This window comes from Nematostella vectensis, chromosome 15 (assembly GCF_932526225.1).
Source record: "Nematostella vectensis chromosome 15, jaNemVect1.1, whole genome shotgun sequence".
Lineage (NCBI taxonomy): Eukaryota > Metazoa > Cnidaria > Anthozoa > Actiniaria > Edwardsiidae > Nematostella > Nematostella vectensis.
Window position 1 is genome coordinate 9,482,463 of NC_064048.1, and position 27,989 is coordinate 9,510,451.

Here is a 27,989-nt window from a genome sequence, read left to right on the forward strand (position 1 = left end):
CATGTGGATTCCCCTGTTTTTAATGGATCCGTCCCTATTTACCCGTTTCTCAAGGCAATTAAAGCTTATGTCTGCCACCCTGTCCCGAAGTGGGCCATTTTTAATTAACTCTAAATGGGCAATTTTTAATTAACTCTAAATGGGTCATTTTTAATCAACTCTAAATGGGTCATTTTTCATTGCTTTTATGTTTTTTTCCACACTAGGTCCCAGTACCAGCGGTTGCACTCATACCGAGGCTCCAGAACATCCTCAAGACACAGGGAACTGTGCCTGCCCTCAAAGGGAGGCGAGTCTCGACCTGATCACGACAAAAGCCATCCCACAAATGGAGGTGAGTCTCGACCTGATCACGACAAAAGCCAGCCCTCAAAGGGAGGAGAGTCTCGACCTGGGAACTTACTTTTGACCGGACCTGTGTCAATTCTAAAGAGGAGAGGCTCCGCAGGATCTGCCGACTCACCGTTTAAGAAGAGAGTGAGGTTCTTTGACGAGGTAGAGGAGGCGAATGAGCGAGAAGATGCGGGTAGCACAATGGATGCTGCCAATATCCGTATGACCGATAAAGAGAGCGCTGGGGAGTCCTGTGAAACGAGCACATTATTGGCCAGACCGGTAGAACCGAATTATGATACACAGGGCTCCCACGTGAAGCCTACTTCAGAACCTACTGGAACCTCTTCCAAAGATACCACACGTAATTCGATAGCAGATGGAAATAGAATGGTGGTAGATGAGATTACTGGTACTCAGAATACGGCATCATCAGCAGCCAAGCTGTCTCGACTGAAAACAATTGTGAATTATTCATCAGTAGTACGCTCAGCCCCTGCAAAGGGCGGGAAAGAAAAGAGCTCCCTTCTCGATTCGCTGAGAAGTGAGTCATTTGCCAGCCCCACAAGTGAAGAGGATCGTTCTCTTGTGTTTGACTCTAATAGGCCACTCGACGACGCTTGTTCGTCAACCGATGGAATGACGTCTGGTGTTGACACAAGCACCTCATATACAGTTGGTCAAGTTTGTCCCTTTACGCCTAGTCCCTCTACAGCTGATGAGTGCCAGAGCGAAGACAGATCTTGCATCAACCAATGGGAATCTACGAGACGACAACCTGAAGGCTCTTCAGATTCAAGAGATGCTACTGAATATTGCTTGCTTGGAAGTAGCGGTGACTTCCCTAGAAAACGTACAAACCAATCGCAAAATATGACCAGTCTGCCTCGACCTCGGTGTAAAGCTACATCGACCAGGATCAACCGCTCAGGGGTCCATAGCAACGATGAAAATGACAACATTATCAAAATCGCCGCTGACCGAGTTAGGTCGCGGCATCCGCCACGTCAGGGACCGGGCGTAATTGATGTACCACAGGGTGCCCGTGGTGGAAGAGGAGGGCGTTTAAGGTACGTACCGGGCTAGGGTATGTTACGTATTGTATTGTGTAGTTAAAATTCCTCTGCAGCTACCATTTTGTCACTCTACTGTAATTCCAAGTGTGACAAAGCAATCCATTGCCATCGGCCGATCGAGCTATTGTGTTTTCGATCGTATTTGCTTTAATAAAAAAGCATCAAACACTCTTTTTAGATGATTATTTATTCAGCTCCAATGAGTCAGCACAATATCTGAAGCGAAATTTTAATTGGCTGACAAACTCGTGTTTTCAAAAGTTTTTATTTTTTCACGGCAACGGAAAACCCCAGCAAAGAAAGCGTTTTGAAAAAAAAAATCGTTTTCTCCTCAAACACTCGATATATTTATTTATTTATATTTATTTAGGGAAAATATGTATATTATTGACGATTTTTTTTTGCCATGGCATACTACGGCTATTTCCTTTATGACACGAGCAACACACGGCACTTAAAAAACAAGGGTCATGTGACCATCTCATTGAAGGATTTTTTTCTTCTAGGTGCACTAGTACCACCCCCCTTTCCCGTACTCTGCCAGTGGAGAATGAGGCCACACAGCTAGAAGACTGGAGACCATTCGGCGGACCAAGACAAAGAACAGCCCCTGGAGGGGACATTGCGTCCGTGCAGCACCTCCGCGAAAGGGCTCTCGATGCCATGCCGGTTCCAACTCCCACGCGGAAAAGAAGCCGGTCTGTCCGACAACAGGTTTTGAAGGAGTCAAAACGAAAGAAAAATCGGTGAAAAATTAGATTGAATTATTACCCCAAAAACCTTAGTTATCCATTGCATGCACAGGCATCCCGAAGGTGCCCAGTCCATGTATCGATCGAGGACTGCAATGGCACACTGTTGCAGGCAAAACAGGTGTCCCAGCAGGTAATACCGCAAAAACCGGAAAATGCTGTATTTGGATGAGCTGGCTTGCAGGTAGGTGGAGGAAAAAGGAATGGCCATCTTGGAGTTGTCTTCTCTGCTAAAGTACCATCAACTGCCACAGCCTATAAATTAATAATTGCTTTTCTTCGAGAATTCGTTAAACAAAGTCTGTCGTTTGATATTTTCAAATTGACTGTTCGTTGTTAGTTTTTGGTGTTATTTAGTTGTACGCTTTCTATATATGTTTTAAACATCTTGTAAAATACCTTACTTGCGTACTAATTTCTGAGTACTTATATCTGATTTTTAATAAGTTTACACTTATGATACTCTTGGTTTGGTCAAAGTTATGTACGTACTATTCTGAGATATATCTGTTCGAGAACTGCCATGGTTTAATCATACAATTATAGAAAAAAGTGAGACTTTATGAATATATGAGGTAAATCATATATAGAAATGCTCTATTTTTACAAACAGAAGAAAATACGTTGACAATAAAAAGATTGCTTTATGAATATTAGGTGGCATCATGGGTAGTCTCCTTTTAGGGGGCAAGCATCTAATATCCAGGGTGAGGTAACCGCCATATCAAACATATTCCCCACGGATAGTGTCCTTCGTTTGTTTTACCTTATATGGACATTGATGCCCATATTTAGAAAAGCTAAACATTTTCGCTCCCTGATCTCCAGAAATAATGGTGAAAAATGCTGATTCCTGTCAATTTGAGACTCGCGGCAGGAATTTGTCAAGAAAAAATTGATCACTTGGTCAAATCTTTATCTCACAAATCTTAAAATGCCCTGAGACCCAGGCCTCCAAGAGATTGACCGAGCAGGTTTGAAGGTCACCCAAATATTGATTTGCCTCCCACCCCCGTCCCCCGGGGGTGATGATGATCGTCGCCCCCCCCCCCCCCCCCCCCCCCCCCCCCAAAAAAAAAATCAAATGGCCGGCCCCATGCATGGAGAGAAAACCCAAAATTCCTAGCAATCCTACAGGTACATGTCTCTACTGTCATGTGATCTACGTCTTGTCCGCTGACCAATGCTGCCAGTCAAATATCTTCTAAAAAGGTACAACAAAGTTACAATATTTGATAATTTTAACTTGTTTTAATTAAAACACTAATTGGTTATTCATTATTTAATAATCAATTAATTCATTCGCAGTGTCCATTATATAAGATTTCTACTATGTATTTCTAATATGTGATGCCTTACTCGATTACAGTTCCTCGTAAATACATTCGAAGCTCAAAAGGTGATGAGCCTCAAATACAATAATATAATTTTGTCGACTCAGTTTTTTCGAAAATAGTTCGATTGGATGGTAAGAGCTTTAAAACTCCCCCGCAAACATTTTAGCCCGAATTTTTTAACCAGCTTGAGGAAGACAGCTTCAGGGATGAGCCATTCATGATGCACCCATTACAGACCTATTCGAATTATTTTATGTACGACCTCTTTCTGTTGTATTTCAACAAAGTAACACAGCCAATTGCTTTGGATTCGAGTTGAGGATTTCTTGTCGTTAATCGTTTCCTCTCGACTGAAAAAACTTTTGACAGTCTGCACCAATCGCCGGCCTATATTTTTTTCTAATCTGATTATTCTAAAAGCCTATTACTTTGTAGTAGATCTCTTGATATGCTTTCTAAAAAGTGTATCGCTCCCCCAGACAAAAAATTCTTGGAGTGCTCCGCACTTAATAACCATTCTCTGCTAATCCTTGTCTAAATTAGTAACACTTTACTCTGTTTCACAAATTGCCCTTTGGAATATTCTCATGACAGGAACCCCTCACTATGATCCAAAGGGCAATTAATCTTTGCGAGGTCTAGCCATCGGGTCTGCTAAAACCACTTGAAAAAGATCAAAACAATCTTCTGTCCGCTGTTACTTTACAGCCGATTGAAGATAACGATTATTGTTATATTAGTAGTTGGAGAGTCACCAGGGCTCATCCCAAACCGTCGCGTGCGGGAACTAAAAATACTTTTTTCCTGAGCCATCCAGTAGTCATATCGACACAGAGCGTTGACACCAAGAAGGCTCGCACTTGTGGAGAATATTGAGCAATTGCATCTCAAGTAGCCGTAAGTGTTTTGTTTTTGTGGGTAGAATATTGGAATACAACAGGGAGACGAAAATATTATTGAGACGTTAACATTTTTTCTAAACTTTTTAAAAACATTTTGACAAAAAAAAATTCCGCGGAATCCGGCAATTGCACTTATGATTTTATAAGAACACAGTATCGGTATAACTCGGTATATAAGAAATATTTTGATATATATTATCTATTTACTGTATGTAGAGCTACTGTACGTACTTTACACGGCTACTGCGCGTAAGAAAAAGATAATGCTGCTTGGACGCACGGTTGCATGTAAAACGGAAATCGCTCTGTAATCAGAAACGATGCCCGCGGGAATAAAACGCCAAAGAGAACAGATTACTTGATTATTTGAGGTAACCTCCTTAGAATAACTGAAAACGCCTACTAATCCAAATTAAGTTAATATTTGCATTTTTCAAACCATGAAAATTGTCTCTAGATATATGATATAATGTTACGTACAGATCTTTTCTCTTTTTCTTGTGTGTGTGTGTTTTTTTAAATATTTATGTCGAATTGCGATTTTCATCCATTAATCTCAGTTGCTCAGTAATCTTGAGAGGGCTACACACGCTTTAATGGATAGTTAGATCTTAGTTTTGATTTCTAAAAAGCTTTGAGCAGGCCAATACTAAGAAATCCCGCTATAACTCGAGCATAATTTTGCCTTATTTTAGAATACAAGTCTTTTTACTTCCTTTTATACTGTCTTTTTTTATTAAACTGAGGTGTTCTTATAAGAGCATCCAATTTTTATTATGTATTTCAATGTCCTTGGCATTATGAGAAACACAAACTTTAACAGAAAAACGCCAAAACAATGCCTATGATAAAACGTGATTCAGTGCTATCTTCGAGGTCCAAAAGCGACGTCCATCAAATATCCCCGCTTTTGAAGCAAAACTCACAAACATAAAACATCGGCATAGAATTTCACAGTATTTCACCGCCCCGTTGCATAATGACAAATGTCAAATAACTTTGAACATAGACTTGTAAGCTAATACTTACTAAAATGTTATCGGGAATCTAACACTGAGTAGAAAACTTGATATCTTGAGTGCAAGGCTGCTAGACGGATATATAGAGGCGGTGCAGAGGTTACTTATAGTAATGGTTCACTACTTCACTACTCGGTTGTGCAGAAAAAAAAAACGGTATGACACCGGTCTTAATATTGCGACGAGCGCTACCGTGGCCACCAAGACAAAGTTTTAAGGAAGTTGGCGAAATGGCATGCAAGAAACACAATATTGAACAGTAACTCCACAGAGGGAGGATTCCGTCCTTTCTGATACTTATTGAAGCATTTCTTTCCCAAGCTGGTTGGCTGGTAAAGTTCGTCAATAAGAAAGCACCTTTCTCGCCTCTTAATTGGTCTGCTTTACAAAGGCTGCAAAGGTGGCCACGGTAGCGCGCGTCGCACAGTTATACAGACTAACTAATAGCCATTACCTTTGGTTTTCGAAATGAATACATTGCGGCTTATCTCAACTAAGGAAAACGGATTGAAGAATGGACTTAAGTTCTCGCTACAGGCTGCGGGTTTGCTTGAAAAGTCGATAATGTATAGAGTAAGCCATAGATATTTTCACGGAGAAAAAATTGGTCATTTATGTTTATCAGACATTTGGTGTACTTAAACAAGATTTTACGTTTTTTAACACCCGAATTCCACAATTATACTTTCAAAATAATAATCACAATTTTCATTAGGATGGGAACTGGCAATTGAAGAATTGCTGGCAGGAGTTTGTGGTATAGAATGTGGGGGCCCATCTTTGGTTTTGTCTACTTATCTTTTTGTCTTTCCCGCTTAGGGTTTTGATATTGAAAACCTCCCACCGCACGTGTCGAGATTTTACCGCCAAAACAAATCGGCTGCCATTTTAGCAAACACGTTGAACACCGTGTAAACAAACGAACACACGATAACCACAAAGGGTGTCATAGGAGGTTGTAGCCGACACGTCTTATTTAAAGACTATAGATCCGTGTTGCGTGACACTGTTGTTTGTGTGACACTGCTTTTTCATGTTAATATGAATATTAAAATACATAAACTCTTTTTTTATAAGAAGTGTTAATTTAAGTTGAGGATGGGCCGTTCTTATTTTTGGAGCAATTTTAGGTCATTTAAGGCATCAGGACTAACAAACCAATAATGCTTCGACATGTTCTTAGATGTTCTTATGTGGTAAAATCTCCCGCTGAACGTTCTTATAAAAAAAGTTCTACGTTTATTTTGAAGTGATTCAAGTGTGCTGAAGAGTACATCTCACGGTCAAGATGAGTATAAGGTGAAAAATAAGCACATGCGAGGATGAAGAAACAATAAAGGGTATATTAAAGAGAAAGAAAGTTGGAAGAAGTTTAAAATAACAGACGACTGATGAGAAAAATAACAATCGAAAAAGAGAGGTGTTAGTAACACCTCTCTTCGCTGTTATTACATTTTGTTATGAAAAAAATTCACTTCACTCTATTTATTGCGCAACACGACTATTCATACAAATATATTAATGCGCAGCGCAAGTTCACATCTAAAGCCCAGCGTAGAAGGCCTCTGGGCAGCCTCTCATGTCAATAACAGACTGTGGAAGGTGGTTCCACAGTCTCAGGGCACGGGGCAGAAAGCTATATTTATATGTGTCAGTTCTGGCGTGCGGGATGGCGTAGAACTCGGTTTGTTGTGTGCGGTGCAGGGCGCGAGATGGTTTTCTGAGATCTGCCAAAGGTAACAGATTTTAATACATAATTTAGCTGAGACACCGCAGCGATTGTTTTATTTCTTGATTTTACAAAGGCTTTTTTTTTTGGGGGGGGGGGGGGGTACTGGGATGCCGTTGTCTAGGGCGGTGTTTTTTTTTTTTTTTTTTTCATATGCGCACTTTCTCTTTTGAGTTGCTTTGCCAAAAAGTGCGAGATATATATTCGTTATTGGTGGGCGGTTTCCATTCTGGGGAGCGGCGACCTATGAGTATATGCATATGTCTTTGTTTTAAATACCAAAAATTCCCAGGGAAAAGTCTTCTATATATATATATAATATATAATATATATATTTATATGTATATAAAAAGCGACTGAGAATTAGCTACACATCTAGCCTGGGTTGAGGTTTGCTATGTATATGCAGATTTCTATGCATATTTCACACCATAAATTTGTTGAGTAAAAAGCTCAGCAAATTTGTTTTTAAAAAGAAACATGCGAAATATTTTGTCCAAGTAGCTTTCCTCTCAACTATCTTTATTATAACACGCCATAATAAGATCCTTCGAATTTTTTCGCAAAAAAAACGTGTCGAGTAATGACCTAACCCTTCAACGTGAAAGACATGTTATCTTAATTTCCTAGAGTGTTTTCCTAAAATGACTAACCGCGCAATCTATTTGTGATTACTTACACGCCTCAATATCCGACGTGACTTGATAGTTGGTATTTTTGGTAGATAAAAAGCCCAGCTGAAAACAAGGAACAAGTTTGGCTTGCAAGCCTGAAGGGACGACATCACGGCGACAAACTGCGGACGTTTTGAATCAGAGCAGAAAAGCAGTTCGTCTTGTAACGCCTACAGCTAGAGAGGTAAGACGGCAAATGTTTTGTTTTACTATTAGAAGTTGTGTGTATTACTCTTAGAACTGGATCTTTGCATCCCTCTATATCCTTGGAATGCAGTTGTTGGAAGGATTTATATACTATTAAGAATTCATTTTAGGCCCTCGAATTCACAGTTTTCATACCGTTTTATAAGGTTTGTACATTATGACACGCTAGGCAGAAATATTTATAATACCTTTACACTTGTTTCATACTTTCACGATTCCTACATGTCAACACTTAAACCGACGACATACTATGAACAATCGAGTAAGGGATAAAATGAGCAAGTCTTCCTTGCCTGTATTTTTCTCGTCTCTAAATCAATTTTCCTTTTTACATTATATGAAAAATCGACTTGCCTAACTTACTCTAAGCACGAGCTCTCTTATCCTACTGATTATTTTGATATCTCGATTTGTGGTTACGTTATTCGAAACGTTTCAGATTTTCTAATATTTGAAGCATATGCACTGAAAGCCTGGATCTTTCATATAAATCTCTTAAAAAATAGGTCTCTATTTCAGTCAAGTGTCTTTTTCGTGGCTTCAAAAATGTGTTATTGTATAACGTGCACTGTCCCCTTTTTTTCTTTGATTTTAGTGTTTCTGACTATTATCTTTTACATTACTTTTACTTTATGGAAACCCTTAACTCTTTTTTTCCAGTATTATTAACATTTTCTTTCGTAGAAATTCGGAAGATATTCAATACAAAAAGAACAAAAAAAGGAAATAGAAGCCTAAAGCCAATTGCCTTAGAGAACTCTTTAAATTGATTAAATGCAGTTCTTTTCAAGTCATTAGAAAATTACTTCCGCCAAGCTAACCAAAGTAAAAAAGAGTCAGTAGTATAAGTGAGATTGCTATTTCACTCACGCCTTTCTGGTTACAAACAAAAGATTACAACCACGTTGTCTTTATCAGCTGATCTCGCCAAGAAGAGGTCACGTTTTTTTTAGATCTACGACAAGTGCATTCCATTCAAGAAAAATACATCGTAACTCCATTGACTTTTTTTTCTTTATAAATATACAAGTATACTACTATATAATAAAACTAGAGTCCAACAAGATATAAAACAATATTTTTAATACCTATATCTGTATAATAACAAGAACAAGGGGACGTTCATCTGAAATCTGGTAGAAATAAGTTTTTTTTTCTACTCAGTCCCTCTTTTTTCGCGGATGTTTTAGTCGCGATTTTCGCTCTCCCTTTAAATTGAGGTTTGGTATTTCGAATTGGAGCCTTTATTTTTCACTTTTTTTCTTTACCATTTGAAGGTACAAATCTTCCTTACCCTCAGATTGACTAAAATCTTGCATATCACCCTCTCACGTTTTTTTTTTTATTCCGCATAACTTGATAACGTGATTTTTTTTGTCGTTCGGATATTGTTATTCAACTTCGACATCGTTTTTTCTTTTACTGCCAATATCTTTGTGATTCTTCGCTTGATTAAGAACGAATAAGATTATGCAAGTCGTATTTTTTTGTGCCTCTGAAAAAACGAGTAACTTTAGATATTAAGTCTTTGTCATTTACATATTACGCATGATGCAAGGTGGTTACGATTTATTGTCTCCCTCGCGTAAAATTAGTACAGCATCTTATTTAGTCTATATATGACTGTGTATAATTGAGCCTATTTAACACTGTGTATATACAAGAATTTGTATGATTTAGCCTATATCAGACTGTGTATGATTGAACCTATATAAGACTGTGTATGATTGAACCTTAATTTAAGACTGTGTATGATTGAACCTTAATTTAAGACTGTGTATGATTGAACCTATATAAGACCGTGTATGAATGAACCTATATAAAACTGTGTATGACTGAACTTATATAAGACTGTGTATGATTGAACCGTGTTATAAAACTGTGTATGACTGAACTTATATAAGACCGTGTATGACTGAACCTATATAAAACTGTGTATGAATGAACCTATATAAGACTGTGTATGACTGAACTTATATAAGACTGTGTATGACTGAACCAATATAAGACCGTGTATGATTGAACCTATATCATACTGTCTATGATTCAGTCTATATGAGATTGTCTTTGATTGAATGTTAAGTCGGCTAGACTATCTACTGCCTAAAGTGAGACCGGAATTTCATTTCGACTCGTTTTGGTCACGATTCCTTTCTCGGAAGAATGTGGGCGGTTAACGGATGCTTTGTAGATACAGAGAAAGGAAACGAAAAATAGGGTCACTTGAAACTTGACTGAAACTTACACGCCGTTAGAATTGATTTTTTCCCGCGAATACAAAAGAGAAGTCGTGTGCACAAAATAAAAAATTCGTCTTCTTCAGACTGAAAAAAAAAATCCAAGAAAAAATTAAGCTTAATGGATTCGAAAAAAATTTTTTTTTGGCATATACACTAAAAAACGTGTACGTTTTCGATTGAATCTTAGCGAAGGCCGTGCTTAACGAAGCTTCCAGTGAACTTATGGAATGTGAACGTTGCGAAATTCTATTCTATTTCTAATTTAAGACGTGTGATAGAGAGCGTCTAGACATTAAAGAGTTTTCTACAGTCTAAACCACTTGCTAGTACTTAGTGCCCTTCCTTTCACGGGAAGTTTTTTCTTTTGCTAAAAATATCTGCTGTAAGACGAAAAGTAAAGATACATCATGAGATAAATCCAGCTCATTGAAAGACTTAATTCGCGGGATAAAAAAAACTTGCTTAAATGATGTGTATGTGTGTGCGCCTATGGGCCGCTTTTTTTGGCGGACGCAGGAAAATTTCACAAATTACAGTCAACAGCCAATTTTGGAAGATTTTTGAAATTGTATCTATTTAAGAACAAAAAATGTACGATCGGAAATGGCTGTCAAGAATAAATAGCTATGATATGCTGTCGATATCTGATTTTGTACAGTTTTTGTCATGGTATCTCATCTATTCTTAGAAATAGAAAATAGAATGATTGACATAAACTCCATATCAAGGAGGATTCCGTCGTCCTCTTTTGTGAACTGATGCATTTTTTCGCTTCGCTTCTGAAGTTCACGTCAAGGTGACCACGGTAGCGTGCGTCGCATGGCAACCTTTTATTACGGAAATGACTTTCAGAATTGAGATCCTCTAGCGGTGAAGGCGTTGGTGCTTATGTGCGCAGTATCAGACTGTAATAGGCGCTTGACACTTGCTTGATATCCAGGCAAGCAAAGAAGAATCAGACAAATCAATACAAGATAAAGTTGCGACAAACAGGAATCAGATGAACAAGGCGAATCAGAGCAAATTATTTTTTTTCCGTTATCTTTATTTTGGCTACATTTCAGGTTATGAAGACAATAATAATTCGCCTTTTCAATTTTATACTTTTACAGTTAAAAGTAATTCTATTTTATTATAACCTTTCCATAAAAAAATTGAAGTTTTTTGAAATTCTCCTAAAATGACCATGAAGATTGGGACGAGAGGTGCAAAGTAAAAAATGCCCCCCCACCCCCCCTGGATCTGTATTTAGCACAGGCAGATGGTGCATTGAGTAAAACGAAAAGGCTATTCAGCTTAATGGAACAATGATGACGTCACACTGACTGAATTTCTGACAGTCGGTCAAGACGTTTACTAACATAACTGCATACATAAGTAATTGTTTGCTGAAAATGGTGCATTATTTATAGCTGAATACAACAATTTTAGGGCTAGTTCTGAGCTATTATCTTTCTACCTTTTTTGCGAGAGACTGTTTTTTCACAAGATACGCCGTTTTGATTAAAATTTTATACAATGCATTTTTCCTTAAACTGATTATGTAAACCCATTCTTTTCAGAGTGTCTAAATAATTTTGCGTGTATACTGTAAGTAAAATATATTTTTTTTTGCGTTTTTGCAAAATTCAAGATGCTGCGAAGATATATAGCTCAGCGCTACCCCCCAATTTTGCAACTGCTATATTAATAGAATTCGTGAAATAAGGTGAACTAATTATAACCATGAAATTTTTTAGGCATTTAAGAACTTTAAGGCATTCAGAGTGCTTTAGAAATAATTTCAATGCTCGTGGATAGGGCCTTTCAAATCCAACAAAAAATCAATCAAAGACGCCAAATGTGAGAGCCAGATTCTATAGAGGCCAAGGGTGTAAAATGTTTGTGAAAAAGAACGGATAACTAAGCGTGTCGCTCACAGTTGACAGCGAACACATACAGCTAAAAGCTCTGCACGGAAGCTAGTGACTCCTAAGTGAGAATCAGAGAGGGGAAAAGGAAACGGGGCTATACTAGCGTAAAACCATTTTCTACAACATACGGAAAGTTCTTGTGTGCTCTTCTGACGTACGACGGAAATAGTTAAGTATTTAAGTCCAGCTGAATTCTGAGGGAGCTATTTGGACCCCTCTTTGACGAGAAGCGTTCACTTCAATACGTTCGCTTAGCTTTGCAGGAAGACCAAGGACCGAGGGTAGGAATTGATCATCTAAAGAAAATACTTGTTTAAAGGTCTTAAACGATTTCAGTCTTGTAGCACTTGAGAAATTATATGCAAAATTGTGATTTTTCCCATTCACGCGCAAATGCCCATCGAGGTAAACAGATAAGTGGATCATATCATGTTATCGTTGTTCTGTAACTGCGTCAGTTCAGTCTTCGAGTAGCGAAATAAGTCAAAACACTTTTTTTATCTTACAATTTCCTGTTCCTCCTTTTAGTACTCTTTCGCTATCCATGCACTTATTCGATTGCGAAATTATAAACAGAAGTTATAAGTAAATACTAATATGCTCTTTTTATTTACAGTTTATTCTCGTTTTCTTGTGCAAGTAATGATAGATTACAGATACTGCTACTGGTTACATTATCGAACCTCCGTTAATGGCTTTTAACATTTCCAAAGCCATACTTATCAGAAATTATCGGTATCTCTCTTATAAAACACCGTGTTTTATATGTTTTTATATTTCTTGATATTGAATATTGAAATATCATTTTGGAAACATAATTATCTTTAGATTATTAATGCTTTTATAGTAAGTTATGGTGTTGTTATTGTAGGATGGATTGAGTTTCACAGTGATGCACTTAGATTGAAACCAATGCTTTTGAAACGAGGCATGCACTTCTTGCCAAAATAACCTTTTTTACACATTATCATCTGCATTATTTGATGTTTTTAATTCCATTTGTTTAAAAGGGCATGTTCCACGTGATTCATTCATGTTATCGTTTAGTGTTTGCATTTTCACTTCCATTCCACGACCTTTTCCCATCACATTCATTCAAATGATACGATCAATTACAAGTAATCGTTAAAGAGGTACTTTCCCATTGGTGTTTACTTAATGTTATCTTAAGGTAATTTTGACTAAGGTGACAAAAGCGCGTTTTCCTTATTATATTGAGAGCCCTATTTTTCAAAATCACGTAAAAGCTTTATTATCACTCTATGTAGGCCAAAGCGAAGTGTAAACAAAATGAGTTTCGTACTTGTTTTTTTAAAATATATGTATTGAGATTTACCAAAAATATATCTCCAACTAAGTCAGCACACTAAGATTTTCCAAAATCCCATTCAAACGCTTCCGAGTCAACAGCATGAAGCAACTGGATTTTGGTATAATAAGTATTAAATGCTACGTTATATATAGAAAGGGATGTAAAGGATAAAAAATTATGTGATAAACAGTGTCGCATAAACACAGAAACAGCATGGAACAACTAGATTTTAGTAGAAAAAGTATTAAATTTTACGTTATGTATAGGAAGCGATGTAAAATATCAAAAAGTATGTAATAACAGATGATCGGAGAAACACCGTCTTAAACAGCAGGAAACATTTGGATTTTAGTATAAAAAGTATTAAATGTCACGTTATGCAAACTAGCGTGCGTTGAGGCATTTAGCGGCAAAATATCAGCAACAAAAAGCAACTTATTCAGCGCTTACCAAATATGCCAGACTTTTTTTAATTTAAAGATTTTATTTTTTTCGTCGTTCTCTGGTGTGACGGGCAAAGTCATTCCTGTGATTTTTTTTGTTTGAATTTGCCACACAGAAGGGCACGTGATCTCTTAGCGCAAGTTCTCTGTTTCCATGGAATTTTGATCGAGGAGCTGCCGAGCTGCCCATCGCTGTTTAAAATGTCGTCCAAATGGGTTACCTGTGCTTTTCTCTGGGTTAACTGTGGTTTGCTTACTTTTGTCTATGCATATTATTTCCTATAGCATTCGCTTATATTTCTTTGGTTACGGATGCCTCAAATTTACTACAATTTATCTTTATTTGTAGATCGGTTTTGTGACTCTTGTATCACATGCGTGCTAATATTATTTAGCCTGCGAAGCACTCAAAATCCGTCATGCCGCGATAAAAATAAATACACGAAAAAGTAAGATTCTCCTCATTCCAATGTAGAGAAATCTTGCATTCGTCTATGATTTTAAATATGACATCTTTTATTACTAGAAGTCCTCACAGAGAAGTGAAGTGCTCGAGCTCAGATTGGTCATTGAATTGCAAGAGTAAAATCTATATTCTTATAGATTTGCCTAGGGCCAGTTGGAACATTTCCCATCCATAAGCCAGATTTATTCAAGACCCTCTTTTCTTTGCAGCCACTGTCTTTGCTGATCACTAACCCTTTGTTTCATGGTTTCTCTATTTGTTTTATAAACGAAAAACAAATTGCTTGTATTATAACAAATTGCTTGTATTATTTTTTTTTTATTCTATTCTGGTCTGATAACCATAACAGTCAATCTGATTATTATTTGGGGAGGGGACGTGCAGTCATAGATATTTTAGAAAAAAAGTATATTTTCAAAAGACTGCTTTTTGGTGGTTGAGTGGGGAGGGGCACATTCCCTGTTCCCACCCCTAGCTGTATGTTTATACACAAGCGATTTGGATCTAAGTGGTGGCCATTAAAATAGCTATTGAAATGATTACTGTACATGTGTTAAAATATAGTGTACTATATTGTATTAATATCTCCTGCTTCTCCCTTACAAAATATTTTGCTTGGGAGGATCTAGCTTTTCCTAAAAGGGGGGGGGGGGGGGGGGGGCTGGCTCAGTTACAAAGGGGGAAGGGGTGATGTTTTGTTAAATATGGATTTCTGGAAGCCCCAAAAGGGAGGGGGGGGGTTAAACCCCCTAAACCATCCCCCTAGATCAGCTACTGTTTTGTGCAAAAGAACACTGCGGTATTCAATTGAGCCTCTTGATTTCTGAAGAATCTGTGTGTCTCCTCCATGGCTGTGTTTGCCTTAGAATCACGAGGCAATAAATTTTGTCTTATTTCTGGTGCAATGATTTGCATTTATAGTAGTTCTGGACTGGACATTGCTGTGGAAAAATAAACCCAAAGTATAACATGCGGCAAACCAGGTATCGAATTTAAAAAGTATGTCTGATATGTGCGGGGCAGGCAAATGTGATTATTCAAAGTGATTTTACATTTCCCTATATAAATTCATCACATCAAATAACACAGAGATCTACTGAATGTTATTGTTCACCCGCCATTTTAGGAATTTGGATGGATTGTCTGGCCTTAAAAAAAGTTATTTCGCTCAACTGTATTTGTAAACAAAGCTTTACATCAGGTGATTGGGTTTTGGCTATTTGATGGGCTAGTTTGATTATTCGCCTCACGCTAAATCGCTCATTCAGTTGTTTTATCATCAATTGACAAACTTCGAAAGCCATGATAAGCAAAACCCGTAAAACGTCGGATAATAAGTCGTCATAGTTACCAAAACATTCTTTGTTTTCGCCATAGTATTCGCGGTATAAATCGAAGGAGCTTTCAACATTATCTTAAACACAGAGCACGTGCGGAAAAATCATGGCCGCTTTTGTATCAATTACTGCCAAAGGGAGCCCAAATATTGGTACTGACAGACGCTGTCCAAATGAAGCTGGAGAGGCAACGTATAACTACTAATTGAAGATGGGCGGAGGGGACGGATATTTCGTTTTCAAGATGGCGGCTTGATCCACAGGAAGCCCAAATTCATTGAATTCGCTTTTCTGATGGCTACTGGCAGCTAAATTAGTGTTGCTAATGATTGTCATGTCGAAGTTAAAATGTGCATTTTATTGCTATTTTTCTACTAGACGTAGCCAGGATTTGCTGGCAACTATTTTCTATTAAATCCAGTAAATAAACCAAAATATTTTATTTTTAGATTGAGATTTCTCATAATTTTTCTTCCAATTTTGTTTGAAAACAATAACAAAGGTGTGGCTGACAAGGGCTCTTTAAATAAAGGTGAAAAAAAATGCATATGCATCATGGAAGCATAGTTTTGTGTAGATGGAGTCTGTCAAGATCATGAGTGTTACATTACAAAGCCAGCTGAAGTCGAGCAAGATCTGCTGACAGAACGCTGTGTAATCTACCCTGTCTTTAAAAGGTCATTTCCTGAGTGTAATTGCCTTCGTTCCTCGCATAGTTTAATGTCTTTTTATCACGATTAAACGCTTAAGTAGTGCATTTTCACTTGGCTTTCACGGCTGCAACTCCTTGTTCGCTTACGGTATGTCTAGTTACTTATTATGTCCTTCAGTCTTGTATTTACAGTCTAGTATCGAAATTTCTATAACTATGCCATTATTTTCGAACTGTGCCATTTTTAAGGTAGGCGCTAGAACAGGGGATTTTCCTAAGGCCAGAGACTTCAAACGGTGTTATTTCCTCTGGTTATCTTTCATGGCTAGTCAAGCGAAAGTTTTGTAAGCTTTGAGCTTTTTTTAGGGAGAACCATATATATTTCTCATTCTCCTTCAAAAATGGAATTTTTTCCTAAAGTTATGCTTGGCCTATTTAGGCTTGCAGGAAGGCGTGGCTTAGCGGTACCTAACGTGCTCTCTTGAATTCCTAAAATCCACAATGACGACCGGTGAATATATATATTACCCGATGACAGAGATTCTGGATAGACCTGTTTACCGTCTAATATGTGTGGTCCACAAACGAAGTAAACCGCGATTACCAAATGCATAAAGTCCACCAAAAACTATTACTCGACTCTGCCAAATTTGCGTCTTTATTAAGACTTCTTCAGGGCAGACCAAAGAAGTCTTAATAAAGAGGAAAAATATGACAGAATCTGCTACCAGTTCCTAGTGGACTACTACTTAGATTAATTACCTTGGTAAAAGAACACGACCCTTTGGGTATTTTGATCGGTGCGAGGGATTCCCTTGCACGCGAGAAGGCATTATATTCATATTTGAAAGCTTAACAAGGTGGTAAACAAAGAAGGCATTATATTCATATTTGAAAGCTTAACAAGGTGGTAAACAAAGTGGTAATGTATCTCAATTACAGGCACGCGAATCGCAGATTACGCAACGTCACTTGACCGGGTTTTATAAGTAAACAAAAAGAGCTCCAATTCAGAGGGGATTTCGTAGTTTTATTCTCAGAATTTAGCTTAACAAGCTCTGTTCCTCCAGCCCTGGCAAAAGCGGAGAGTAACCGATTTTCTCTTGCGAATTCTGTAAATCTTCCAGAAGGAAAAAATGAAGTATGCATTCACAGATTTGAAGCCAATAGCTACTAAAAATACTGAAGTACACGTTATGTTATGTATGGGTGGGTAGCTTTCGTCTGGCCTCTTGCTTCTAAGCATTTGGATCAAATTTCCCTTTACCACCAAAACCGTAGGATTAGAGCCATCCATTTTCCAGACAATCCATGTTTTTCAGACAAACAACTTGTAGGTTTTAGTACAATCTATGTGTAGCAGTAACTGCCCCCCCCCCCCCCCCCCCTCCTCTCAGAAAATATAAAACAGATAAATTAGTAAACAACAACTTAGGAGCGGATCTTGAAAGGAAGGGTGCGCCCAATCCTAAAAGGAGTGGATCAATAAATGGCGGGGGGGGGGGACCTACCCCCTCCCCCCCCTCCCTCTCTATTCATCCGCCACTGAGAAGCTAACATTTCCCCCCCCCCCCCTCCCTCTCTATTCATCCGCCACTGAGAAGCTAACATTTCCCAAGAAGAAAAAATCGAGCCGAAAGGTTATTTTCGTTTAAAAACCTTTCTTATCGAAATGAGAATTATGCTAAATCAATTAGCCACCTTGCGTATATTGAATACTGCCAATAATCCTCTTGATTTCCTTCTTGCCGATATTCAAACCGCCTCCGGGGACTAATTGTTAAATAAAGTTATAGCTCTCTAGAACACATTTTCTCCGATATCGTGTCGACACCATTTTTTGAAAACTTTCAGTCACCTTACACCTAAGTTAATCCTCTTTGTCTGCGTCTTACCGCGCGACGTTTCGTCAATCCAAGGTGTTTTTAGCCTCGGGGTACAATCGGAATTTCTGGCGGGAAGCGCGAGCATGCTAAGCCAAGCTATAAGAGTTGATGAGACGCGAGTTTGCTTCATTTAAGGAGCAGATGTGTTGTGGTGTCTGGATCTGAGAGGTAGAGCTCGCTCTTATGCCATCAAGTGTGAGTTTGCGTAGGTTTTAATATGGGTGGAATTTAGCAAGGAATGCCATTTTTTGCTGTTCCTTATAAGAGCTTGACTGCCTAGACTTCGGTTTATGCGCAGTGATCGTATGGTGTTTTCAGCAAGCATGCATTCTTTGAGATTGATAAATGTCTTTTATATCCAGTGTAAAATTGCGCGGGGTTTTAAATTGGTGGAATTTAGTAGGAGATTCAAATTTTTGCTGTTCCTTATAATAGCTTCACTGCCGAAATGTTGGTTAAAGTTAAGTGTACATAATTTCTAAAGACATTGATTTTATGCACAATTTCTTTGATATTTCAATATCTTTCCATCAAGCTAGAATTTTTTTCGTTCCTGATAATAAAAAGAAATGCGGAAAGGTTCACTTGACATGTTTGATGTAATTTGTATGATTTCGTAGGAATATTTCTAAGGGATGGTGTTTACAGCAAGCATGTATTTCTCTAGCATTGACCAAGGCAAAGTTTTTTATATCCAGTGTAGATTTGTTTTCAAATGAGTGGAATTTAGCATCACAGTGACCGTAACATTATTTCTGAGGAGTGTTGATTTGACCAGCATCCGTCTTTAACATTTATCATTTTCGATTAATTTTACCTAGCTTTGGTTAAAGTTATTCCCCGTGAATTGATTTCGTAGAATTATTTTTAAGGTAAGTGTTTCCAACAAGCATGCATTTTTGCCATTGAGCATAACTATGTATGGCATTTATGCAGCATTTTTAAGGCTGGTTCTTCTAGCAGGTTTACCCTTTTTAATTGATTTTTATTAGTTGTGGAAAATGCTGAGGTTAGACGATCTTTTCACCTACCTCTACTAGAAGGTTACACAAAGCAAAACGATAATAAAAATATAATAATGGTACGATTGTAGGGCATTGTATAGGCGACATACCATGCTCTTGCAGCTTGTAAAAATTCAAAATGTCTTACACTAATAAGTAAAAGGGTATTTTCGATAATAAAAAATCGTAAATTAGCTGTAATCCTGTGTTAATCATTAACTGAGCTTTTATTTTTGCTATGACTTTAATTTTTGAAAAATCGTAGCCTGAATCTTTGATATCTAGCGAACAAGTTTTTTTCTGTAACTGCAACTTAAAAAGAAGCGTAGCGTGTGACTTGCAGTGTTAACTATTCTTACATAACGTTCCATATAATCTCTTCTAAAAAAGTGACTATCAAAATTCTGAATCACCACAGTTTTTGACGACATTTTGATTTGTCGGATTTAGACGTTAAAAGTCCTGACTGGGCAAGTCCACTTTTAAGCGAAAAAAAAGATTGGATTTAGCCGTAGGCTTTCTTTATCTTAAAAAAAGAACAGTACTCCTTATCACGTGAAATGGGATTAGAAAAAAATAAAAGCATTTGAGTGTACACATTTTATGCCTATATTAACATTCTTGTAGCTAATACCTTCCAGCTTTCCAGACCATATTTATTATTTTATCAATTATTCTTGGTCACTTATGTTGTTCCCTTTTTAAGAGCACACGTTTTTAAATGAGGCTAATGTATTTACAGGTAGCTAAAGAGGATTTTACACAATGCGCGCTTTTACAAGGCAAAATGGTTTTGGCAAAATGCTTTCGGATAATGCAAGCAAAGTGCTAATTTTGATTGGGTGAAAGTCTTATCTAAACCGTAGCAAAACGCAACAAACCTGCTTTTCTGTGAAGTTTTAGAGTGAAATAAGAAAGATTTCCTGGATTTCTTTCCTAATTCAGATAAAGGTCTTAGCTGAAGTAATACCTAAGGCTACAATGTACTTGGTAGACTTTGAATTAATCTACCACGAAAAAGACATTTGCTCGTGCGAAAGCCTAAGTGTACATTGAAGACCTGTTTTCCACATGAACTGTCTTATAATTTTGTTTACAAGGACGATGAGACTTATATTAAGTTATTGTAGAGCATTAGTATTCAAAAGGGAAGAAATTGAAGGGGTGAAAAATGAGATAGAAATTATGGACTTCAAATTAAATTATCTTTTTTATGGATGAGCCATGAAAGATTTCCTGAAAAAATGACATCGTCCACTCTCGACACTGTTGTGTGGCATATACCTTACTCTACTCAAAAACCTTTTTCGGCGAATAATTGGATTCAAAAATAACGCTCATTAGTGCAAGGCTTTCACCTTAGTTTCCATTAACATTTTTTTTCTCCAAATTTCGGTTTTTACTTGATATTAAGCTTTACCCTTCTTACGTATTCAGTGAGTTCTATTCTTAAAAAAGGACATCAAACGATTGGCTACTTTCTATTAGCCTATTCTTCTAGCCTATTCAGATTGAGGCAAGTCCAGCGCTATTAGCTCCATCACGAACGTTCGATTGTCAGGTCGACAAAATCCCTTACGGAGCCAATATGTGAAACCCGATATAATGATTAATTAAAAGAATATATAACAACAATCAAGAGCGAGAAACAACTGTTTTCGCGCGATGCTTTGGTATCATATCCTTTATTTCTGTGGGATTATTATCATTATCATTACCATTACCATTACCATTACCATTACCATTACCATTACCACTTCTATTACCATTACCATTACCATTACCATTACCATCACCATCACCATCACCATCATCATCATCATTATTAATTTTTATTTTTATTTTGCTTCATCAACAGTAGAATTCATAATTATAGTTGTGACTGAATACATAGCCACTTTGCCCTAGAGATATCCTACTTTAGTATATAAAACTCGGGAACCTCGCAAGAACAAGCGATTTGATTGGTTGAGAAACTCGGGATAAATTGCAATATACACCTCCTAGGAGGTGGATATTTTCCTGCGCCCCGAAATCATACAAAATGGCGGGTGTAACAGCCGATTTTCAAGTGTCTCCGAAAAGAAAACTGCTCTTAAACCATTTTGGAGCATAGTGGCTCTAAAAATATCTACTATCTAATATTTCGCCACTATCCACCTCAATGAAAATGGTATAATTGTTAAGTATACATGTTATATCTCTAATCTTATATCTATTGTATACCAAATTTATATGTTCATGTAGTAAACAATAATAGAAAAAACCTTTTGATTTTTTTTGGCGAAGTAGGTTTTGATATTTTGGGGCATTAAAATGCAAAATTTCTGCCTATAGGTTTTTAAATCACTGGTTCTCACACGCGTGTTTTTACTGTATTTATTACCTTCTTAATACCTCTTTACGGTGCGTCCGGGTCATGGCGTTCTTGCTGCTTTTTGTTCGAAAACGTGACTGAGCATAGCGTTCGCGCGGATGGATTAACTAGACCCTATGACCGGTGTAGATTCCCCCGCTATGCAGACTCCGACAAACACCAAGGATGCCATTTGATTACTGCGATTGTTATTATTCTGCGAATTATCGTCAATAATTTCGAACTGATAAGCCGCTTTTCTTCATTCACACAAACGGCATTACATTTGGCGCTTTTTGATTGGTTAACGTCGGCAACAGTGCCGTGATTGGATATTTAGTACTGGTCAATAAAAACGCTAGTAGCATTTCGAATGACGGGAACCAGAAAACAATAAGGGAACAAGCGAGATCTCACAGAATTTTAAGAACCGCAGTAAATGATCCCAGTATTACAATATATAAATGTCATGCAGTTTGAAAGTATGCCACTTCTACAACCTATCTCCTGAATGTTATGAAAAAAACTGCCAATAACAATCTGTCACTTATTGATATACAACCAATAACAGTCCATTTCCCTTGCAGATGCAGAATCCAAGTTGTTGCCTGGTTGCTATGGTGATATTGTGTGTGTTACTTTGCGTTGGTCTCGTCCAACCAGAACCCCATCACAAAGTCAGGGAAATAGGAAGGTCGAGTACGATTGGGTTCTTCTGTGGGGAACAGATCATTTCGGCTTATTTCGATGTCTGCGGCTCCAGGAGGCGGAAACGTAAGTAGAAATACCACTACGATTGCTGACCCGGCAGTAAGGGGTCGCTATCATCGTAGGTAGAACTACCGCTACAATTGCCAACCCGGTAGTAAGGGATCGCTGTCATCGTTTTTTGAACTACCCCTATGATTGCAAACACGGTTGGAAGGGATTGCTATAATCGTCTGTAGAAATGCCGCTACGATTGCTAACCCGATATGAAGGGGTCGCTATGATCATCAGTAGAACTACCGCTACGTTTGCTAACCCGGTTGTAAGTGGTCGTTATCTTCTTCAGAAGAGATACCGCTACGATTGCTAAACCGATAGGAAGAGATCATTATTATCAGCAACATCGCCATCTTTAATATTACCATCACCTACAAATAAGCTATATCACATTGACTTTATGTTGTAATATTTGAAATTATTTACCACAACAAACAACTGCATTATTGTTTGCCAACAGGTTCATCCCCGGTGACAATGGACAGACAAGACGCCAAGCAATTTGTGAGTAGACAAAAGAGATCTTCCCCGAACGCCAACATCGTGGAGGAATGCTGTGGGGAGAGCTGCGCCTTCGAGGAGATCCGCGAATACTGCTAGTGGTTTGAACAGTTAAGGACAATTGAGAACAATCAAGGCTGCGGTTTTTCTTCCAAATGATGATCTAAGTTAAGCTACAAAAGTTAAATAAAACGGTGTGTTGATTTATAACCTTCTATAGAGGATCTTCTATAGAGCATGGCTTACCACAAGACATGGGAAATGTTGGCGAACTAGCCGTCTGAAATGTTATGAAAACAGCAGAGCATTATCGAAACACAAAGCTGTGTTATTCTGGTAATGCTGGTACTGTATGCAAGGGGCTTTGATTTCTACAAACACTTATCTCGTCTCAAGTGCTATAATGAACAGCAAAGATTCCAGTGATTTTTTCGTTTCGTCTTACTTCTCAATGATTCTAATCAACAAAGGTCGTGGTGAGGAGGCTGTGAGATCTGACTTGAATGACGCCTAGAGGCATGAGGAGGCTGTGAGATCTGACTTGAATGACGCCTAGAGGCAATCCAATCATAGATGAGTATGCAACACCTTGCTACGGGCTTGACCTTTAGAACTATTAAAAAAGAAGCACCAGCAGCAGTAATAGCAATAGGAAAAAAACACTCATCATTATCATCAACGTCGTCATCATCATCATCATCATTGTCGTCGTAATCAACGTCGTCATCGTCATCATCATCATCGTCATCATCTTCAACGTCATCATCATCGTCTTCATAATCATCAACGTCATCATTACCATCATCATCATCGTTAACGTCATCATCATCACCATTATCATTTTCAACGTCATCATCATCATCGTCAACGTCATCATCATCACCATCATCATCAACGTCATCACCATCATCATCGATAACGTCATCATCTTCACCATAATCATCAACGTCACCATCATCATCGTCGTCGTCATCTTTATCAACGTAATCAGCATCATCACCACCACCATCGTCAACTTCCCCAAATCAATCGATAAATACGCTTGATATTTTGCTGGAATTACAAAATGACAAATTGCGAGATAAAAAATACGCGTGAGAGTGCCGTAAGGGATTACGTATTGACCGGGGTGTCGAATGTTTAGGAAATGCGAAGATATAATCTTTTATATAAAAATAGACTATTTGGACGCTTATAGGGGTTGATAAAATGCGTAAGGAGTGTTAATACAAAAAAATAATCCGTGTTTTTAATATCAGGAAAAAAACTTTACATTCATCATTTGGAAAAAGATACTGCAGTCTATAAAGATTTCGAAGTTGTAAAAAAAATCTTAGAAATATGTACAGAGTATTTATACAAAGTCGGCTTAAGCGGCGTGTATTTAAGTGTATAATATATCGAAATGAACTAATAATCCTTGTCAGTTATTTTAGTAAGGCAATAAAATCTAAAAGATTCCAAATGGAGCATTGAATATTCGCTTATTATCCCTCTGTTTTAGTTTAAGACGGAACGGTTTTCATTTTCGAACAAAGGGTTTTATTGTAGGGCTTCCTTTTACTCGACGCTTTTTAGGGCGAGAAGACGGTGGCGGAAGGTGCGCGGGGGGGGGGGGGGGGGGAGGGAGGGGAAGGGCAAGGAACAAGCTAGTGTAGTCTGATTCTCATTACCTCCACCATCTACTTTTCCAATTCTCATTACCTCCACCATCTACTTTTCCAATTCTCATTTCCTCCGCCATCTACTTTTACAATTCTCATTACCTCCACCATCTACTTTTCCAATTCTCATTTCCTCCGCCATCTACTTTTCCAATTCTCATTACCTCCACCATCTACTTTTCCAATTCTCATCTTAACGACTTTTGCCTAATTTTCATTAAACCTATGTATCAAAACCTGGTTGCTATGGTTACCAGGGTACACATATCAAAATTTTATTTACACAAAATAAGATAAATTTAAGGGAAAGTCATCAAATATCAATGTTCTAGACCAACCAGTTTCAAAATTATGACAGCTCGAAGGTGCTGGGGGCCTCAAAAGCGCCCCCCCCCCCCCCCTTCCCCGGTCTAAATAGTGTTAAACCAATGATCAATGCCAATCGCCCATCCATTTTTTTACGCTCCCGAAAAACACCGAGCAAGGGCGGTAGTTAAGCAGTTTGTTAGGATAATAAGCTGATCATAAACCACGACGACCAGTCGGGCACGTTTCGGCTATCGAAGTCAGGGATAGTTCGCGCGCCACGGGGTAGTAGCTCAGATTAAGCAACGTAACTTGACGGGCTTTTTATTACACACGGAGAGCGCGCCGCAAACAAGGCACAACTAAACCAAGTTAGAGGGAATTTCATGGTTTAGAATTTAACCTAACATACTTCGTTCCTACCTTTCACCGAGTCAAAAAAAAAAAGAATTATTTACATCTGCTAACTCGAACTGAAAATATCTTTAATAAAGTATTAGTCTTTTATCGTTGATGGTATTTTACAGTAAAGCTTACTTGATTAGTGGTTAACAATTTTTTTAATTATAGATATAACAAATGTAAGCATGTGCTTTTCTGATGGTAACCTTGGACTAAAAGTGTTCTCCGACTTGAATGGCATGGCGGGAGATCGCAACAGGAAAGGAAGCTAACTCAGCGCATGGCGTGGAGAGCTTTTATTACGCAAAAACATTCTTCCGTTGAAACAGCGCAAAACAACGCTGGAAGTTCTGCTATAGGTTAAATGAACCGAAACTCTTGTGAAAGAAAAAACAATTATTACTGCATTCTGCAAAACCCTGATAATCAAAATCCCGGGGACGCTGTCGCAATAACATATCATGTAAATGTCGGAAATTTATGGTGTTAAAAATGCATATTGAGTTGCATGATGTCGGAAAAACGGACAATGAAACTTAAAAGTTTCGGAAGTTTGTCTACACTCTTTGTTTATGTTTATAAACCACAGTCATTTCCTGTGTGGAAGAGATGGACGCTTGCTTTACCTGCCTTCTGGCCTTTGTGAAATAAAACTCATTATTTTCTAATTTAAAGGCAATATATTACTCCAGGGGCAGATACAGGGGGGAGGAGGTGGATTGGGTGGATATCCACCCCCCTTTTTGAGTTAAAAAAATTAAAAAGTCACTTTGCTTGAAGATAATAAATGTCTGAGGGAAGGGGGTTACTGTCCATGTGCCTTCGCCTGCTTGACTTAGCTGACTTGACAAATTCAATTCAGTGTGAAGTATGTAAGTTCTATGTAGTGACCTACCAAGAACCACTGGATCAGTTATAAGCTGTTTATCCGGCCATCATCCACCCCCCATTTTGAAATCTTGGATCAGCCCCTGTACTCAAAACCTGTCTATGTTTTGTGACGCTCGACAGGAACATGGATAAGTAATACGACAAAAAGAAATATATATACTATATATATATACGCTGAAAGCTACAGTCTGTAGGCAAAGTGCTTTTGAATTGAGTACTGTGTTGAATATAAACAGTAGTGGATCTAGGGGGAGCCTTTGGGCTGCCAGAAAGCAATATGCGACTGTCACGCAGGAATAAGTCACACATGTAGTGAAGACATATTTAGCATCTAGAAATTATATACTGATCGGCTGTCAGCATATCGAAGTCCACGGAACGACTAAAAGCATTTTGTTTAGTTTGCTTATCGCGTTTGACAGGGAAATCTAAAATGCTCGCATAGAAATTGCTTAGCCAAGCAGTTCCTATTTTTAGTAGATTCGGGAAACTTATAGGCGTGCCGCGTCCCTTTTCAAAGGTATTTGACAATCGGGATTTCGACACTAATTTCGTTTCGCACTAAGAAAAGAAAGAAAGAAAGGAAGAAAAAAGCTGGAAAGAAAGAAAAAAAAGAAAGCAAGAAAGAAAGAAAGAAAGAAAGAAAGAGAGAGAGAGAGAGAGAGAGAGAGAGAGAGAGAGAGAGAGAGAGAGAGAGAGAGAGAGAGAGAGAGAGAGAGAGAGAGAGAGAGAGAGAGAGAGGGTGAGAGGGAGAGAGAGAGAGAGGGAGAGAGAGAGAAAAGAAAAGAAAAGAAACAAGAAAAGAAAAAGGTAGCATCAAGTAGATATTTGACTCTCCCTAGCGCATTCTTACCTTTACTAAGTCATCAAACAACTATTTGGGCATTTTTTTTACTAATTACCTGTCACACAATGATCGGGATGTAAATTATATTCTATAGGGCCATCAATCACAAATGTCTTTATCCAGTCATCAAGCAACCATTTGGGCCATTATATTTTCTTTTGTTTATTCCAGGTCATTTTTTGTAGCGCTCATCTTTGCAAGGACCTACGAAAAGTCCGCCACAGAAAGAGACTCATTTTGGTTAAAACTTGTTGACCTTATCAATTACATCTGTGAACTATTGCGCAAATTCCGTGCTACCACCATTTGCCGGCCCAGAGACTCCCAGAGATACAGTGATAAGACCGTGTTTCAACAATAGAAACAAAATATTAGAAAACAAACATAAAAGAGGTTTATTAGGAGACACAATGCCTTTTATCGAATTTCAACCGTGACTAGTGAACATTTCGGCGACAATTACGCACATTTCGCGCTAACACACGACCACATAGGAGGCATCTAGATACAAGCAAAGATAAAAGACCAGGAATTAAATGCAAATGGTAACCATGTCACAATGAAGTATCACACACATAGCACCAGGTTCAGACATTACACGACTCTAATAGAAATCAACATAGATGATAGACAGGGAAAAGATTGTCAGCCTTTTGGTCCAATAATTTAATGAAAGTTGCGACAAACCAAAATATGACCAGAATTGTATCCTCACCAACAAGAAATGGATGACAAATGTGCATCTTTCCGTGACCATTTAACGATCGCGCACATTCCATGTAACAAGGGGATTATTGTTTGACCAGCTTTGATTGCTTATCCTCCTTCTGGCGGAATACCTAGATGATATCTGACAATTGCGCAATTGGTAGGGCTTGCACGGAAGCTTGTCATTTTCAGGAACCCAGGATTAGGGTTCTGCCATACTCATACGTTATGAGGGGTATCGATGGGTAAATCCGAGACTCGCCGAGA

The 27,989-nt window shown here is 38.1% G+C and overlaps 1 protein-coding gene across 3 annotated transcripts in view; it reads left to right on the plus strand.

Moving 5' to 3' along the window:
• LOC5512433 overlaps positions 1-22,315 on the plus strand; it is a 65,396-nt gene extending 43,081 nt beyond the window's left edge. For 2 of the 3 annotated variants that reach the window (XM_048722346.1, XM_048722347.1), the window contains exons 29-33: positions 207-1,403; positions 1,916-2,155; positions 6,670-6,718; positions 7,873-8,006; positions 22,226-22,315. In XM_048722346.1, the coding sequence (XP_048578303.1) occupies positions 207-1,403; positions 1,916-2,155; positions 6,670-6,718; positions 7,873-7,959 (1,573 nt within the window). In that variant the 3' untranslated portion in view covers positions 7,960-8,006; positions 22,226-22,315. Of the gene's footprint in view, positions 1-206; positions 1,404-1,915; positions 2,156-6,669; positions 6,719-7,872; positions 8,007-22,225 lie in introns of those variants that run through there. The other variant, XM_048722348.1, reaches the window with a different exon arrangement.
• Positions 22,316-27,989: the final 5,674 nt, after the last annotated feature.